This window comes from Mercenaria mercenaria, chromosome 14 (genome assembly GCF_021730395.1).
Source record: "Mercenaria mercenaria strain notata chromosome 14, MADL_Memer_1, whole genome shotgun sequence".
Classification (NCBI taxonomy): domain Eukaryota; kingdom Metazoa; phylum Mollusca; class Bivalvia; order Venerida; family Veneridae; genus Mercenaria; species Mercenaria mercenaria.
In genome coordinates, this window is record NC_069374.1 from 59,727,501 (window position 1) to 59,745,796 (window position 18,296).

At 36.1% G+C, this 18,296-nt stretch overlaps 1 protein-coding gene across 1 annotated transcript; it reads right to left on the minus strand.

Annotated features, from left to right (window-relative positions):
• Nucleotides 1-1,095: 1,095 nt before the first annotated feature.
• LOC123527858 (superoxide dismutase [Cu-Zn]-like) lies at nt 1,096-6,192 on the minus strand. Its single transcript, XM_045307554.2, has 5 exons — nt 5,987-6,192; nt 3,254-3,336; nt 2,480-2,673; nt 2,090-2,216; nt 1,096-1,825 (listed from the first exon to the last, which is right to left on the minus strand). The coding sequence occupies exons 1-5, from the start codon at nt 6,087-6,089 to the stop codon at nt 1,715-1,717; spliced, it is 618 nt and encodes a 205-aa protein (XP_045163489.2). The 5' UTR covers nt 6,090-6,192; the 3' UTR covers nt 1,096-1,714.
• Nucleotides 6,193-18,296: the final 12,104 nt, after the last annotated feature.

The window sequence follows — 18,296 nt, forward strand, 5'->3', positions numbered from 1 at the left end:
GTTGACAAACTAGGATTAACGATCGATAAACTAGGCTTTTCGAAAGTAAAACTAGGTTTTTCGAATATTAAGTTAACCTATATTCTCGAGCGAAAACATAGGATAATGCCGTGAACCATAGTTCACGCTCGTAAATGTAGGTTCGCGATTGTAAACCCTAGTTCACGTTCCTAAACATAGGTTTACGTTCGTAAACTATGGAGCGTGAACCGGGGTTTACGAGCGTAAACATAGGATAACGATCATAAACATGAGATAACGACCGAAACTCATAGTTCAATCGAGAAACCTAGTTTATCAAACGTAAACCATGGTTTACGGTCGATATATTAGGATTATAGAATCAACAATGAATTTCGGGCGTGAACATGGGTTTACGGTCATGAACCTATGTTTACGACCGCGAACCATAATTAACGGACCTGAACCTATATTTTCGAGCGTGATCCTATGTTTGCGAACGTGGACTTGGGTTTACAAACGTGAACTTAGGTTTACGTTCGATAAACCAGGTTTTTCAAACGTAAAACCAGGTTTTTCAAATACTAACCTATTGTTTCAAGCAAAAACATAGGATAACGTCGTAAACCATAGTTCACGCTCGTAAACCCAAGTTTACGGTCGTAGGCATAGGATAACGACCGAAATTCATAGTTCAATCGAGAAACCTAGTTTATCGAACGTAAACCATGGTTTACGATTGATATACTAGGATTATGAAATCAACTATCAGTTTCGGCTGTAAACCTATGTTTAAATCAATTATCATGTATAATGAAAAATAGCTTTTTCCCGAAACGATATGAATTGGAATTAACAATATTTGTAAAGTACATATACAATAGGTACAGTATTAAACATTATATGTTTATAATATGTTATATATAATATTATATGGAAAAAAACCCATATTCTCAGTCGCCAAATTCATTCAGTCTTTACCTCTGTAATCCCTTTTAATTATGTCATCTCTGAATGGTAATAAGAACTTATCCCCCATAGAACCTGGAGAGTCAAACATCACTTAAAGTATGACCCCAACAATACAAATATGTCTCTAAAGACAATTCACCAAATAAAGATAAAAACACTCAGTCAAAGATTTAAAATGTTTTAATTATTTGCATTTTCATGACTATACATACGTGCAGGCATAAGATATTTTATCAAACGTGCATAAATGTGACATTTTGATACACGCAAAACTACATTGTATTTATCATAAAATATGAAGTTTGTCAAAAATTATTTTTACCATAAATAACCTGATAAAAACATATGAAGCAGTTTTTCAAGGATATATATATATATATCAATTGTCTTTGTAGTGTCAAACCATATTACTATGTCTAAACTCGTTTTTATTTTCATCAGAATTGTGCAATTACAAGAGAAGTTAACTTATAGATAACTGTGCTTGAAAGTACTAACTTAACGCTAGAGTTGTATGGCTTGAAAAAAAGAAACTTCAATATAACGTTCCTAAATTTCACATTTGTAAAATCATTTCTTTGAAGAACTCAAAAAGCGATTTTTAGACATTTCTTATGTCATTTCTTCTTTGAAAACTTAAGGTTCTATCTCTGATACATGATATGCACTACATAAGTAGCATGTATATAGCTTTTATTCTCAACAGAATGACCAGTTATTATGCAATATGAGTAAGTTATAAATCAAGAAATGTCCTCAACAAATTGACAGCAGATTTGCTTCAGGTCAAAACTCTTTCAATAATGCAGCATGCTATACTGGCCCCAGCGTTCCCAGACACAGTGCTGCCTGGTTTCCCTCCACGTCCAAGGTCGTCCTCGCGTTCATGAAGCTGAAACAAACGAAGACAAAGAGTACAGAGTAGACATAATGCAGGTCAATCTTTTGCTACAAGCCGTAACACTTCTATCAGATATTACAGATTTTTTACTTCAACTAAATGAAAATCCGAAATGAATACAACTAAAAGTAATGTTTGGCAAGACTTTATCTTCGAAAGGTGTTGGAACAGACAATTTAGATATTTTTGTTTAGGCTACATAACTAATTTAAGAAGAAAATTACAGCATAATGTGTTAAGAAATTTAAAAATTACATCAAGTGTTCGGCCGATTATGGGCATGTCGCCATATAGAGATACAGGATTAGGGGCTGCGAAATTAACAGTCACTTTTCCCAAACGATTTGCGATGACATTGCCGAGGTCTCCTACATGGCGGCGGCTGAAACGGGAAAATATATCTAATTCATTGTAGAACTTTATTTCTATTTCTTATTTTCCTTTCTCAGTCTTGAATATTTCAATTTAATAAAAGAAGATACTAGTACATTAACTAAAAAATTTAAATGATTCTTATACAATCGTGAAGATGTTCAAATTGCTTAAACAAAGATTAATGTCAAGAACATATTTTAATGAATACAATGTGAGAATTATATGCAGTCATTTTTTCTTTCATTTTCACACAATGTTACAATTTTATACCTTTTGGGGTCTGCAGGACCACCGTGATCTGTGTTCAAAGGATTATAGTGCAGCCCAATGGACCGACATCCATTGCTTATGTCCCCATTTGCGTGCACGTGAAACCCGAGCTTTCGGATACTTTCACTTTGCGGTAAACCGGTGATCTCCCCTTTGACCATTACAGGACGTGATCTTTGGGCTTGTTTGCATGTCTGAAAAAGTAAAGTACATGCTACAAAAACATATCCATTGCTGCTCTGTTCTTGACCTTACTTTAAAAACAATGAAAGTCTAATATCTATATTTCTTTCAGTCCGAATTCTTTTAACCTTTAGCTTGCTGGCAGTAACAATTGTATCTGCCTTCGCGACCATTACAGACCAAGATCAGCCTGCACATCATGGTCTGCACTGTTTGCTTCCAGTCAGTAATTTTTAGTGAACACCCCATCAAATAACAAATGGTATTTCCCATTCTGAATGACGGACCAGTCCATTTTAGAAATTTAGCAGGCTATGGGTTGATAGCAGAATTCTGTGTAATGATAATGTTTTTCAGTGGTTGGCCCCAAATATTTTGTTTTGTAACACATAAACACGTTGGTCTTATTTATTTTTCAAGGGACAGCCTCAAAAATTATACAATACACGAATAAGACGCACGCTTAGGGATTGACTACTGTTTTGATCAAAACTTGTTATAATAATAATTATAATAAAAGTAATGACAAATTGTAAATAATGATAAAAAGTAATGAGTAAAGATAAAGATAAAAGATATTAAACAAGACACCATTTTTTGCGTGAATCTCACTGTGCCGGTGATTTGGCTATTTGGTCCAGTCGGGTCTGGCTGAAGGTTGCAAACAGCTTTAACTGAAGTATAAAAGTTTTATAACATTTTAATACATGTATAGATATCGATGCTTGCACTTTTGGCATCTAATAAACATATGTTTGAACATAATTTTTATTCAGTTCGGTTGCAAAAATATTTTTCAATGATTTATACTTTGCTTAGCAGCGCTACCCTTTATTACGTGTGGTTTTGGCAAGAACCAAGCATATATCGCAAATTATTAACGTTTAGTCTGTTGTCGGCAAGTTATTTGGTCTTTACGATCAGTGCAAACAAAGATCAGTCTGCATGGACGTTTACACTGTTCGCTATCCATTACCTAAATTTTCATTAAACATCATCAAATAATGAACGGTACTGTCCAAATTGAATGATGGACCGGTTTATTTTAAACATTTAGCAGTATAAAGTTAAAATTTATCCCCTGGAGCAATATGAATCAAAAACTCATGACTGAATGTTTGTATTTACATAAAAACATATCAAAACGTTTTATTCTAGCAGTTTTTTCAAATTTCCTGGTCATTACGGTATCAAAATGAAATCATTGCTAATACAACAGTCACACATACGGCGCGGATAGCTACGTTTAGTACCTGAGTCGTACGGACTGGTACGGATTGATACGGGTTACTACTTTAAGGTACGGCTCAGGTACGGATCGATACGTATCGAAACGGATTACTACGTTTCCACTCGTGGCTAGACGTGTGTGACTGGGGTATTGTCAGGGACCTGCATAGAGTTCTTGTTATTACTCACTGTGTCTTTGAATTTATTTTCAAATAAATGGCGCAAACGATTCCACAGGGACTTGGGCGGTTAAGCTCAGAATACAATCGATACAAAAACGCAACCAAACAAAATGATAGCAGACTTGGTTTGATTGCACCTGTTCATGAGATGTAACAAGGGTACAAATATTGAAAGCGCCCGTCTTTGTTTCTGTAAAAAGATGTTAGGGGTTAAAGTTTGTTGTCAAAATGCTTTTGTATATGGTGAAACTGAAAGAGTGACACATATTACGCTCAGATATTTACACATTATACAATACTGTTACAATTGTGTCAGTGCGAATAGGTAAAGTATGCACGGCAGATGCATTTTCTATTAAAATGATATTGAATTACACCCTAATCATATAAACTGGGTACATAGTGTTAAAAACTTATTGTCAAGGTTAGGTTTTATAAGGTGTGGTTAAACCAAGGAGTTGGCGAAATATATCTATTCTGACAAACCTTGAAGGTACGTCTTTATGATATATTTAAACAAAATTGGAACGACCTCTCGTGCCTTATTTTACAGAACAATATCTACTTTTACTGTTCAGAAATATTTAAATGATGTCATTGTTGAAAAACATAGAATGAGTATGTCTCGACTAAGAATGTCATCACATAGGCTAGAAATAGAAAGTGGCAGATGGAGAAAACCTGTAAGCGTCCCTTTGGATCATAGAAAATGTTTATTTTGTAATGTATTGGAGGATTAATGCCATTTTATTATTGAGTGCTCACTATATACGGAATTAGGGCATTAGTAAATTAGAAGATACTATTGGTTTCATCCTAATTATATCAACTTTATGGAACTAATTAAAACTAAAAATGTTATTGAATTAATGAAACTTTCAGCGTATATTTACAAGGCGTTTAAAAAGTTGATTTTAAATTCAATGTAGCAGTCAGTAATAAATGTTAAAAACGTCTCTATCATGTTGTAACACTTGATAGAGGATGAAAATCCCCGAGACGGTAACGTCCGTATATAGTTATTCGTCTTTGTTGTCTGCATATACTGAGGCAATTTTTTCGATGTTTTCCGATTCCGGTTTATGTACACAACGCAGCGCAGACTGGTTGTCTGCAAGAACATCCGATCACTTCGAATCAGTCACAGAAATTCGTAAACAGCACCAACATGATTCTTTTTATTTCTTTTTCGTAATGAAAACTATACATGCAACTGAAAAAAAACACTTTTAAAACAGTAAGGAAGTGTAAAGGCCGTCAAGTTTCTGAGTGGAGTGCAAACAAACAATAAAATCATAAAGCCAGTGCGAGAACGCGGTGAATGACGTCACCGTCACGGCTTCCCGTAAATTTTGCAAAGTACGATATTCGCTGAAAGAGGTATGATGACACTAAATGTAAACTGTTTAGAGCGAAGTTTGACTTTCTTTTGAGTGTTGAATATTTCTTCGTAAGTAGATATATAAAAGATAAATCCCCATGCTAGGCAGTGCCTTAGTTCATATTATTTGTGATATTGTTAAATAATGCTCTCCTAGTCTCTCCCTTTCTCAAAGATATAGTATGCATTTGGTATGAAGTGTTAATCTATTGATATATTTATTGTCATCTTGCTTACACATCTTGTATAGTTGCATTGTTAATTCTTCTGTGATTATGTTATATTGATGCATGTACATGGGCAAGAATTGGTATAATACATAATAAAGTTATATGTATTAACATTTGCAACACCCTTCACGCCCCCAAGCACCGGCGGAAGTGAATTCATATCATAGTTAAAACCAAGGTATTCCGTGTTTAACTTAAGCGATTATTTTTTCAAAGTAGTGATTTGTCACGTCTTATTCTAACCTCTATATAATTCTGTAGAGATCTGCCCTAATCATTTTATCACAAATATGAAACTCACCTATCCCTTTGGTGCACTTTTGAGCATCTATATAATACGCTTGAAAAACGCACGACAAAATCAAAATCCCCAATTTGATGCATAGAATGTTGAGTCCACTCATTTTGACAAAGATCTTGACACGTAATAGCACAAGAAATTTTTTTCGAATATGCTTTGTGTACCACAATGGCAGTCTAAGGCTAACTGAATCACAACTATTTTGACATTTCTTATATAGAGAAAAAACAATTAGTATACTTAACATATCTTCCCAAATGACAGATTCGTGACTTCAAACGCATGTATCTCGTCGCTTTCTGGCATAATTATGTACTTTTTTGATATATGAATTAAGCTTGTACGTAAAGCGAAAAATAACGTTTTTGTCTATTACATAAAAATATACAATTATTTATGATAAAACAAGGCCCCAGGACATTTTCACCTGTCATTGGAGTAGCGACAACAAATGATATGATGTGTTAATACAATATACAATGTTTTTAATTTGATAAGCTGTTAGTGTCTGTTCTCATTTTGAGACTTTGCTGTTCGAGAGTAAATAGATAATTGCTATAATTACTCAATGTCAACTCGGAAGTCAGTTCTCTTGCATGAATACTTATCTACGTTGGACATGATATTTTTACTCGTAATTAAATTCAAGTTCTGATTATAAATAGGAGGTCATTTTTCGGTGGGAGGATCAGTCTTCCATGAGTAAAACAACAAAACAAGCTTAAAAATGAGAAAACGAAAATTTGTTTCAAGGTTTCAAATAAAAAGACAATTAATTAAAGATACATGGTAAGATCATTTTTATAAACATACACTTTATTAGTATTTTACTTTTCATATTTTGTTTTTAAATTTTAACTTCATGTACAACAGACCTAAAGGAAAAATCTCAATCAAATTCAGTTTATCTACGTAACGTAAGAAGTTTGAAAACAAATACATTGCATAAAACACATAACTATAAGTATGTTAACGATACTACTATGATATTCAGTTAACAGTTTTCTTGTAGGAGCAACGGGCGTCAATTTAGTGTTACATGTATCGAATGTAGAAGGTGTACACGCAACGTCGTCTTCGGTGGCCGCCCTCGTATATATATGCAGTAATCTGTTGTGTTGAAATCCCCAGTACCTCTCTTGCTGCCGGTGACAGATAGGTTAACTGCGTGTTTCTTTTTGCATGTACAGTAAATACAGAGAGCCAAAAGTAATATAAGAGGAACAGTCACATATATTGTAATGATAATCCATACCAGAAAGCTATCAAATGTTTGAATATCGTTCTTGAGTAACATTTCTAATTCGTGAATTAACTGACTCATAGTAATTAGTTTAAGCGAGCCCAGCTAAAGGGGTAACTGAATAGTAGAAATGTTGTGGGACGAGTGCGTGTTCGGTCCCCACAGAAAGTTTACATAAAACTTTAGGAATGTAAATGCCCCTTGGTCGTTTTAATGTTAAGTTTTGAAGAGTTTTGACACCAAGAGCCCAAGGTGAAACAATCATTTTATGCTTCGCAGTGCAGCTCAGTATTTACAACACTCAAAGATGCCTTAGCAGTAACAATAGAATGACATTCTGAAAGTGTTAAGCAAATCTGTTTTAGTAGAAATAAGCCAAAGTCCTTGAAACAAATAGTCTGCAATAGAATTTTTCCGTTTGGCTTGACAAGCACAGAACAAATCATTGAGGTACAATCAGTGTCTCCAACGAATGATGCGACTACACATGACTTAGAAAGGTTGATGTAGGGAATGTAAATAAAAAAATACCGTTAAAATATGTTAATAAGTTTGTAATTCCGTTAAAATATGTTAATACGTTGGAGAATCAAACGTACTGGGTTAAACCGTGTTAACACTGCGTTGTTTTAAAACGGGCGTGCTTGTTAGGGAAAGAGACAGGAAAAATGAAGTTTTTAAATGATATACTTAGGAATTTAGTCCTGCAAGATCCAAGGAATTTTTAGTCCTGCAAGATCCATTTCTAAATAAGGGACGGGGTAGACCGTTGTCGTGCCCCACAGGATCAGGTCTCTCTGCAGGAGGATGGGGGCTCGGAGGATATCGGGAAGCCGGGGCATTTCACTTTTAAAGCCAAAGGATCAATCCTAACCCCATAGGACGATTGCCAGAGCGGATAACATCATCGATATAGCCGGTAAATCCAAGTTGCAGCCGAAGTTCATCCATGGCCTGACCAAGGAGGTGGACAGACACCCCGCAGAAGTTTTTACGTATAAACCTGCCCAGGCCATGCGCTATCCAATCCTCCAAGATGTTGTAGGCAGTTGAGTCCGATACAGTAACACCTTAAAGGGCGACACGTCTTAACATAGTGACGGCAATCCTCTCTTTAAAAGGGCAGTTTCTAGCAAACGAAAGAAATGCGGTCTCGTCAAAGATTGTAGCAGCAGTCATCATGAATTTAATCCCGAAGAAATAAAATTGTACCATATGTTGAGATGCATGATTAATTTCGGTAACAAATTTTGGTAAAAGAAGAAAACTACGTATGATTTTATTAGTTAATGATCATTTTATCGTCATCATTCTCTGGCGCGGTTTGCATATCTGAGTCATAATCTGAGTAGGGGCTTAACTAAGCAGTTTGTAGCAGAGCTTGTAGCAGAGTCGTTGGATCTTGTTGTTCTTTAATTTGTTATTCCTAAAGCGTTTTTGTACTTCTGCCAGTGGGATGTCAACATCACTCTCAAGAATCTTCTCGTTGAATCCGCACCCGTTTTGTTACAGGTGATAACCTGTTATCTGAAGTAGAGGTAGCCACTGAGTCAGAGATGCTGCCTTCAGGGTAGACAACATTTTTATTTTCTTAAGGGTTGATCAGAGTTTGCTGGTTAAGGGATAGGCTATCCATCAATGTTTGTAAGTGTAATTTGTTCACCATGGACATTTACAACAGTGTTAACTAACTGATTTGTATTATCCTGTTATAAGGACGCCATTTTGGTTCATGTTTGTTCTGGCGTTGAAAAGTTTTGTAACAGACTGGGTCATTTATACTAAACTTGACATCTTGTGCATTTTTATTGGCATATTTGGCACGTCTACGTTTAAACAATTTTAGTTCACGACGTACGTTTAGGAAAGATCTTTGCTGTTCCTGTAGAATGATCTTATGAAAATATTCGCCTTGGTACTTCCTTCTAGGGCCTACTAGATTATCTATGGGTAAGATACGGTCACGTTAAAGAGGAGGAAGTAGGTCGTAGTTTTGGAACTTTCCGAAGTTGAAAATCGTATTGCAGTCAATGCAAGATTGAGGTACATATCCCATAATTTGACATTGTCTTGAGCCTGTTTAGAGAAGATATAATTCTTTCAATCATTGCAGCTGCGGTCGGATGATAGGTGGTAGTTTTAATACGTTCAATGTTCAACTCACGTAGGACATCTCCGAAAGCCGAGCTCGTACATTTAATGCCATTGCAAGTTATAATTCTCAGGAGACAAGGGTAGCGAGGGTATATTTCATTTAATAGCAAGTGAATCAGCGTATCGTGCTGTTGTCGGGCGCAGTGAAGGCTTCTACAAATCCAGAGTACTTATCCTTTGCAAATTGTATATCTATTTCCTGATATTGTCTTTGGACAGGAGCCGCATATCAAGACATATAACAGAAAATGGGAAAGGCGGACAATACGTCTCCGTGTTAATAGGAGATTTGATTTGTGACAGGTCTCTACTTTAACAAAGGATACATTTTGCAACATAGCTATGAAGTTGTTTAAACATGTTTGGCCAATAATATTTTGCTTTATTGTCGAGAAAAGCGGCTGGCTACCTGCACGTCCGTTTTGTCATGACAATGGAAGATGACAAGGTTTTGTAAGTGTTCATATAACCTATGGGTAGGATCTTATTTTGCGTTCGACAAGTTGAATAATACGTTTTCTGACTATAGAACCTTTCGTGATTCTTCGATTCGGTTACTGATGCCTCATTAATGCGAAGTATTTGCTTTAATTGAGATAGCTCGGGACATTTCCTTCTTCTTCAACCATGTTGACTTTGTCAATATCAGGTATGGGGTCCAAAGGAAGGTATTGCAGGAGACTTTGTTTATCGATAACTTGTTTTGGGTCGACATGGTTGGAATTTATGGCACTTACCTCAACTTGCACCGGGGCAGAGGATTTTTCGGGTATCTCAAAAGTGTTATCATGTTTGTCAAGCACAATGTCCGACAGATTTGCATCCTAAGTGTAAGAAACCGTAGTATCGGGTTTTCAGGGTCGTTTCAAGAAGTCTGCTATAACATTTTGTTTCACTGGTAAATATTCTATACTGAGCAGCAAAAGAAACTATCCAGATGTATAACTGGTATATTTTGAAATAAAAGATTGATTTTTCAAATTTGAATTGTTTCTTCATGCCAAAATTACACTTGAAGATTTTCACGCGATAACTTTTTAAAAATCGATCAACCATGAAGTCAGTAGTTCCACAATAGCCGTTTGAAAGGCTATATCTTCAGCGCGTCAGTTGCATTGCAATATCCCATTGGTAGCTCGCGCTAAATTTGATTCAGTCATGTGGTGCAACCGACAATATTTGTAAAACTTTACGCTGTTTTTTTTAGTTAGCCAATGGTCAATATTTCCAATAACAATAAAATTTCACAAAGAAAATTGTTAATTACAGACGCACGTGAATTTCGTGTAAAACGGCTATTTTGGGACTACTGACTTCACTGTTGGTTGATTTTTTGAAATTTAACACGTGAAATTCTTCAAGTTTAATGTGATATGAAAAGCACAAGTGATTTATAAATTAACGTTTTTAAACAAAAAATACTCCAGTTATAAAACTGGTTAGTTTCTTTTGCTGTTCAGTATATTTCACAACTGTAACCTGCGATGCTGAGAGCCCATATCTGAACTTTTTTATTCTGCATTTTATATTCCAATAGGTACTTGAGAGGCCTGTGATCAGTCCTCACTGTGATATCACAGCCTTGGAATATATAATTTGATTTACTTAGAGAGTAATGTATTGCGTGACACTCCTTATCTATGACGGAACACCTTTTCTGAGCGGGGTCAAACTATGCGAACGAAAGAATATCGGTTTTATCTCCGTTATAATCCCCCATTCTTATTTTCATTACAATTTTGTGTCAAACATGCCCTCAGGGTAAGATCTGAACAATCAGTGTGCAGGTAAAATGGTTTGTTATGATCTGGAAAAAATGGTTATGTACTTGCATCAAACTAGATTTTATCTGTTTAAATGCCTTTTGGCAAGAAGGCGTTAAGTTAAACTTGACATTTCCTCGTGTAAGATTTTCCAATGGTTCCACGATCTTAGCATGCTCTTTATAGAAACGTCTGTAGAATCCGCTCATTCTTAACAGAGATCTTTAATAGACTGAACTTTTGAGGATCTGGCCTTACGCCTTAGCTTTCTATGATTAAACCTAGATATTTTGTCTGAGGTCGCAAAAATTGACAATTTTTCATTTTGAGCTTATTGCCGTAATATAGCAAATAGAATTTGTATGTGCCTCAAGTGTTCTTCTAAACTGGAATTATAGACACTTATGTCGTCCAGGTAGCTGACAGTGAAACTTTCGCATCCTTCTAGAACTCTAGACATCAAAGACTGGAAGACCCTAAGAGTTGACGAGCCCAAAGGGCATACCCGGACGTTCAAAGAACCAATGAAACCCATGGTAAAAGTTGTCAGTTTCTTTGATTTGTCGTCAAATTTGACCTGGAAATAGGACAAACGCAGTTCAAGGATGGTGAAGTAAAATTTATTTCCTAAAGAGGATAGAACGCAATCAAAATTTGGCAGGGGACAAGACGTAATCCTCGTGTATTTGTTGAGTTATCTAGAATCTATGCACATTCGCTTGGAATTATCGCCCTTTTTCTATACTATAATGATTGAACTTTTCCAGGGACTATGTGATCGTTCAATGATCCCTGCTTTTGCCATATCTTTAGTCGTATTTTCCATGTACTGCTTATAGTTCTGGGGCGTTTTAAATAGACTTACTTTAATTGGTGGATGATTACCTACATTTTGGCAGTATCATTTGTTGACAAATCGCATTCATTTGTAGCAAATAAATCAATATTGGCTTTTGACCAGGTTTGTGACAAGATTTCTAAAATTTTCGGGTGTATTTATCTCAGATAAAATCTTTGAGTAAGGGGACTCGTTACCGCCAAATACTTGTATGACAGATGCTATCTCAGTAGGGTCTAATTTTTCAATTTTCCAAACTGAACAATTTGACCTTAAATTTATCGTTTTATGAGTATTATTCATGATAACAAACAGGTATGACTCTTTCATGTCGTAATTTGACAACTGAGTTTGTCTATGGCTCTGACTAAAGAAATGCATTTTGATATTTGCTTACTTCGCGCTCTGTTTCTGCCTCTTGGCCATTGTGATGTTTTATTTTTCCCCTTGCTATGTTGGTTGTTTGAGGCCTCAAGACCGTACTTGTCTGAAGCCTAACGATGCTATGTGAATGTCTTCTTCCGACGGAATGAAGGTGTTATTTATTCTAATGCACCTGAGATCATAACCGAGACAGGCTTTATGCTGACAGATGAATTCCATGCCTAAAATTGCATTCCCATTCATATTTGACACAACATAAAAATAAATGTAAGTTTTTATTTCCAATCCTAAAATCAAATACGAGGGCCCTATCGTAACGTAAACTACTCCACTAACAGATTGAATATTAGTGATCCTATTTAAAAGTTTTGGTCTCTTTGACAAACAAAGAGTTTGGATTTACCACAACCCCAGCATTCTACATGTGACTTTCCACTTTCAGTTTGCTGATTGAAAACTATTTGCTTTTGCAATTCGTTCTTTCTCATGCATAAAAGCATTTATCTGTTTTCGCCTAAGAATGCAAGAATGTACATGGCAAATAAATTGCAAAACCTACAATTTTTATGCGGTCTTACATGTTAAACCTCCATTGGTTTCGTAATTTGCTTTTGCCCTTGACCGTTCTTTAATCAAATATTGCCCTTTAATTTTGTTTTTGCATAGCAATTTCAGTAGCAGCCTGAAGAGTTATCTCTAAAAACCTTCATTTTTTTTTAAAAAAGGTCATGTAGTAATGTAGTAAACCGTCAATAAAAAACTACTAACTGTCTTTCTAAAATTATTATAGCACTTCTACTCCGATGATCAGTAAATGCTTCTTCTGCAAGTGAGAGAAGTCTTTCTGGAAAAAATTGAACATTTTCATCCGGGGTTTGCGGAAGATCTTATGACGTTTTTAAACAGTATTTCATTAAAGTTGGACAGTTAGTTTCCTGGTTTCAGGATTAAATTTATCTCCACAAGAATCTGCTATGCTCGTTCGGTTCACAAATCACCTCGCAATTAGTATGGAATCCAGAAAAGCGGACTGTCAAATTTAAATGATATACTATTCAAAACCGGCATAAGATATCCCCCTCCCCTCTCACACCCGACCATTCCGAAAAATAAACAACAAACAAACAAAGTTGCATCGTACAATGAAGTTGCTCTGTCTTCTGCAAATGCATTGCGTACATGCGTTTTAGGTTCCTTAGGATTGCACTTATATATGCATTTTTGTGTTTTACAATGTCATTATATGCCTTCTGTGGCATTTACGTATGTTACGGTTTCACCTGGCAGGGATAACTTTTATTTACACTGTCTTGTGACTTTGGAACATGCCGAGGGTAAGAGTGAGGTTAGGTGCACCATAAACCGGTTAAACTCCCCAGTGGTGGATTTGCCTCTCACCGTTCCAAGGCGGTGCCCCACTGTGTTCCTGTATTTGTTTGTTTTGTCCTTGTGTGTTTTGTGTGTGTGTGTGTGTGTGTGTGTGTGTGTGTGTGTGTGTGTGTGGTGAGCGTGTGTTGATCGTGTGTGCCTTTGGGGAGGTTGCGTTTTTGAAACATGGCTTTCCCTGTTGAATAGTCTTCCTTGTTTTTAGAACATTTTCGTGTTTTTATGTAAAACTGAACCATGATCTATAATGATAATAGAATAGAAAAAAGACGAAACTCCACAGGTCGCTCAACACACCAAGAACAAAAATGTTGCAGAATTGGTTTGATTGGGCCTGTTCATGGACGGTGTCGCGTGAATATCACACGCGTGGTAATATTACCACGCGTGTGATAATTACGCGGCGGCGTGAGAATCGCACGGTTCCGGGTATAGCCGTGATAATCGCACGGGCGGTCTTAGCTTTAGATATATATACCAGTATGATACATAAAATTATTCATGAATGATTTCTGCATCAATGGGTATAAAATAATTGGGTGTTCAGGCGCGTATCAATTCGGCGTTGTGCATCAAAGCCACATACTTTAAAAAAAAAATGGGATTTTTTTTTTATAAATATAATTAAGTCTTTCTTTTTAGAATAGTTTCAATATTTTATCTGAATTGGACTGACATGAATATTAGGAATCCAGGGGCGGACAATGATGGGGAAAACACGTGCGTGCATACTAAAATATAATAATATTTTGGTAAAATGTTTATTTAAGGGAAACAATTATACTCTGTAATAGCGGACTATTTATGTGCGTGGAAACATAATTATAGCATTGCACGCTCTTCTTTTTTGAAAGAAATAAAGAAATCTATCTATCTTCGAAATCAATTATAAATATGTTTGTGTACTGCAATAAAACGAAATGTTTTATGATGAGCTAATAGGTCTTTATAGAAACCAGGGGCGGATTATAATTGACGCCTTTTTGATAGAGAAATATGACGTACAGCGTATGTTAAAATCATACGGGTGTTGTTAGTTTTAGACATATATACAAAAACCACGTACAAGGTTATCAGGAATGATATTTAATATGCAGGTGCGTAGCAACTCGGTGTGTGCATCAAAGCAACATAGTTTTAAGAAAAAGGAAAGTGTTTTTTTTTTTCATAAACAAAATGTTTCAGACCTTTTAAGAATAGTGTTAACACGTGTCCGTACATTTATTTTTAAACCGAATATTATGAACTGATACAATCTTTAATAATCCAGGGGCGGCTAGTAACTGATACGAACTTTAAAAAATCCAGGGGCGGCTAGTGAGGGGTATACTACGATAAATGTCTATGCAGGCGGCGTAATTGTAGGTATATATGATATACCTATATAATGCAAAAATGATTCAGAAAGACTTCTGCATCTATTTTTAAAACTTTATTTTCTGATGCGTGGCTTGAGGCCATCGCAAGGGTGCACACTAAAATGTAATAACATTTTGATGAAATATATTTATTTCTATTTAAAGAAAATAATTATTCTGTATTGAGCAATTATCTGCGTGGCAACACAGCATCCTGTGGAATTAATTTCGACGTGATTTTTCCGTGTAGTGCATTAAAATCAATGTTTACAACGAGTTGATTCATTAAAATAAACAGGGCAGGGCGGTTACTTAGCATTTTTGCGGTTCGGCGTGTGGCCGTTAAAATCGAACGGACGTTGTTAGTCTAAGCTGGAACAACTGATACATATTAGACCTTCCTGGTTTAAGACATATATAAAATACGAGTACGATGTATTAATTTTTTCAAGAATAATTCCAGCATTTAATGGCGTATTTTTTTCTTTTAATATTCAGGTGTGAAGAAACTCGGGTGTGAGCACCAAAGCAACATCTTTAAAAAAAATGGAAAATTAATAAAGTATTTCATATTAAAATTTGTCTTAAAAGGTTCCCGTATATTGTGATAAATACTCGGCGGCGTGAGAATCACACGGTTTCGGGTATAGCCGTGATAATCGCACGGGCGGTTTTAGTTGTACACATATTTTCCAAAATGATACATAAAATTGTTCAGGAATGATTTCTGCATCAACGGGTATAAAATATTGGCTATTCAGGCGCGTATCAATTCGGAGGTGAGCATCAAAGCCACATACCTTGAAAAAAAAAGTGTTTTTTTTTTCATGAAAATATGTGCCTTTCTTTTTAAAATAGTTCCAGTTATTCAATACATTTCATCTAAATTGGACTGAAATGCATAACCACGAGCTGATAAACTATTAAAAAAAATCCAGGGCCTGGGCGGGTACTAGGCATTTTTTGCGGGGTATTTATTTATTAATTTAATATTCTGGTGCGTAGCAACTCTAAAGTGAGCATCAAAGCAACATATTTTGAAAAAAAAATGGGAAAAGTAATAAAGTATTTCATATTAAAAGTTGTCTTAAGGTTTCCGTATCTTGCGATAACTACGCGGCGGCGTGAGAATCACACGGTTTCGGGTATAGCCGTGATAATCGCACGAGTGGTCTTAGTTTTAGACATATATACCATTATGATAAATAATATTATTCAGGATTGATTTCTGCATAAACGGGTATAAATAATTGGGTATTCAGGCGCGTATCAAATCGGGCGTGTGCATCAAAGCCACATCCTTAAAAAAAAAACGGCGTGAGAATCACACGGTTTCGGGTATAGCCGTGATAATCGCACGGGCGGTCTTAGTATTAGACATATATACTTTGAAAACAGGATGCCCAAGGGCAACATGTCGAGCCTGCCGGCTGTCAAAAGAACTGGGAGTTGCACACGAAACTCTGTCTCACCGAGACAAACATTTGTGCCAAATAAAACAGTTGTGTCAGGTTATTTTATAATCCCACATTCAAGGACAAAGTTATTGTCCGAACAAGGTCAATTATGGCCATATTTGACCTTTAAACTTCAAGTCTGACCTTAACCTTTGAGATATTGACACAGGCGTTGCGCGCGATACGCCATCTCATGGTGGTGAAGAAGTGTGCCAAATTATTTTAAAATCCCACATTCAATGACAAGGTCAATTATAGCAATATTTGACCATTAAACTCCAAGTGTGACCCTGACCATTAAGATATTGACGCTGGTGTTGCATGCAACACACCATCTCACGATGGTGAACAATTGTGCCAGGTCATTTTATAATCCCACATTCAATGACGAAGTTATTGTCCAGACAAAGTCAATAATGGCCGTATTTGACCTTTAAACTCAGTGTGACCTTGACCGTAAGATGTCTACTCGGATGTTGCGCGCGACACGCCGTCTAATGATTGGTGAACAATTGTGATAAGTTATTTTAAAATCCCACAATCAATCAATGACAAACTTATGGTCAGGACAACGAAATACGGACGGACACCGAACAACCATTTGGACAACGGGCTCTACAAAAAACGGCTTGAGAATCACACGGTTTCGGGTATAGCTGTGATAATCGCACGGGCGGTCTTCGCTTTTAGACTTATATACCATTATGATATATAAAATTATATGCCATATAAATGATCAGATAGTGATATATTGTTTGTTGATAATTTCTAAATAAATGCACTTTTCTTACTTTTATATATAAAACTCGTTTTATATGATTATGTACTTGATATAAACAAAATAAATCAAGACAAAATTGCTGAGTAATCAAACTTTCACCATTGAATCAGGCCATTCACTTATTTTTATATTCAGGAATGATTTCTGCACCAACGGGTATCAATAATTGGGTATCCAGGCGCGTATCAAATCGGGCGTGTGCATCAAAGCCACATTCCTTGAAAAAATGTGATTTTTTTTTAAAAAAAATAATTGTCTTTTTTTTTTTTTTTTTGGATTTAACGTCGCACCGACACATGATAGGTCATATGGCGACTTTCCAGCTTTAATGGTGGAGGAAGACCCCAGGTGCCCCTCCGTGCATTATGTCATCACGAGCGGGTACCTGGGTAAAACCACAGACCTTCCGTAAGCCAGCTGGATGGCTTCCTCACATGAAGAATTCAACGCCCCGAGTGAGGCTCGAACCCACATCGATGAAGGGCAAGTGATTTGAAGTCAGCGACCTTAACCACTCGGCCACGGAGGCCCCAATCTTTCTTTTTAGAATAGTTTCATTTTTTTCTATATATTTTATGTAAGTTGGACTTATATGACCACTCTCTCTATCAACTTAATGATCCTAGGCTCAAGAGTTTTTGAGTTATCCGGAAACCGACTGCATACCGACCGACTGACAAACATCTGCAAAACAATATACCCCTCCTTCTCCGAAGTGTGCATGTGCATGTCAGAATGAAAACAATCGAGGCCTTCTTTTTATTCATTTTCTAATTTACCAAGGTTCATCGTTCTGATGCTTCAGTATTTAACCACCCGGACTTACGCCTTGATTACTAATAAACAAGGAAATAAAGCTCTATATATTCTGCGATAAACAACGGTTGACGCATGGACTGGTAAGAGACCATTATGACATCAATTATGACATCAATTATGACGTCAG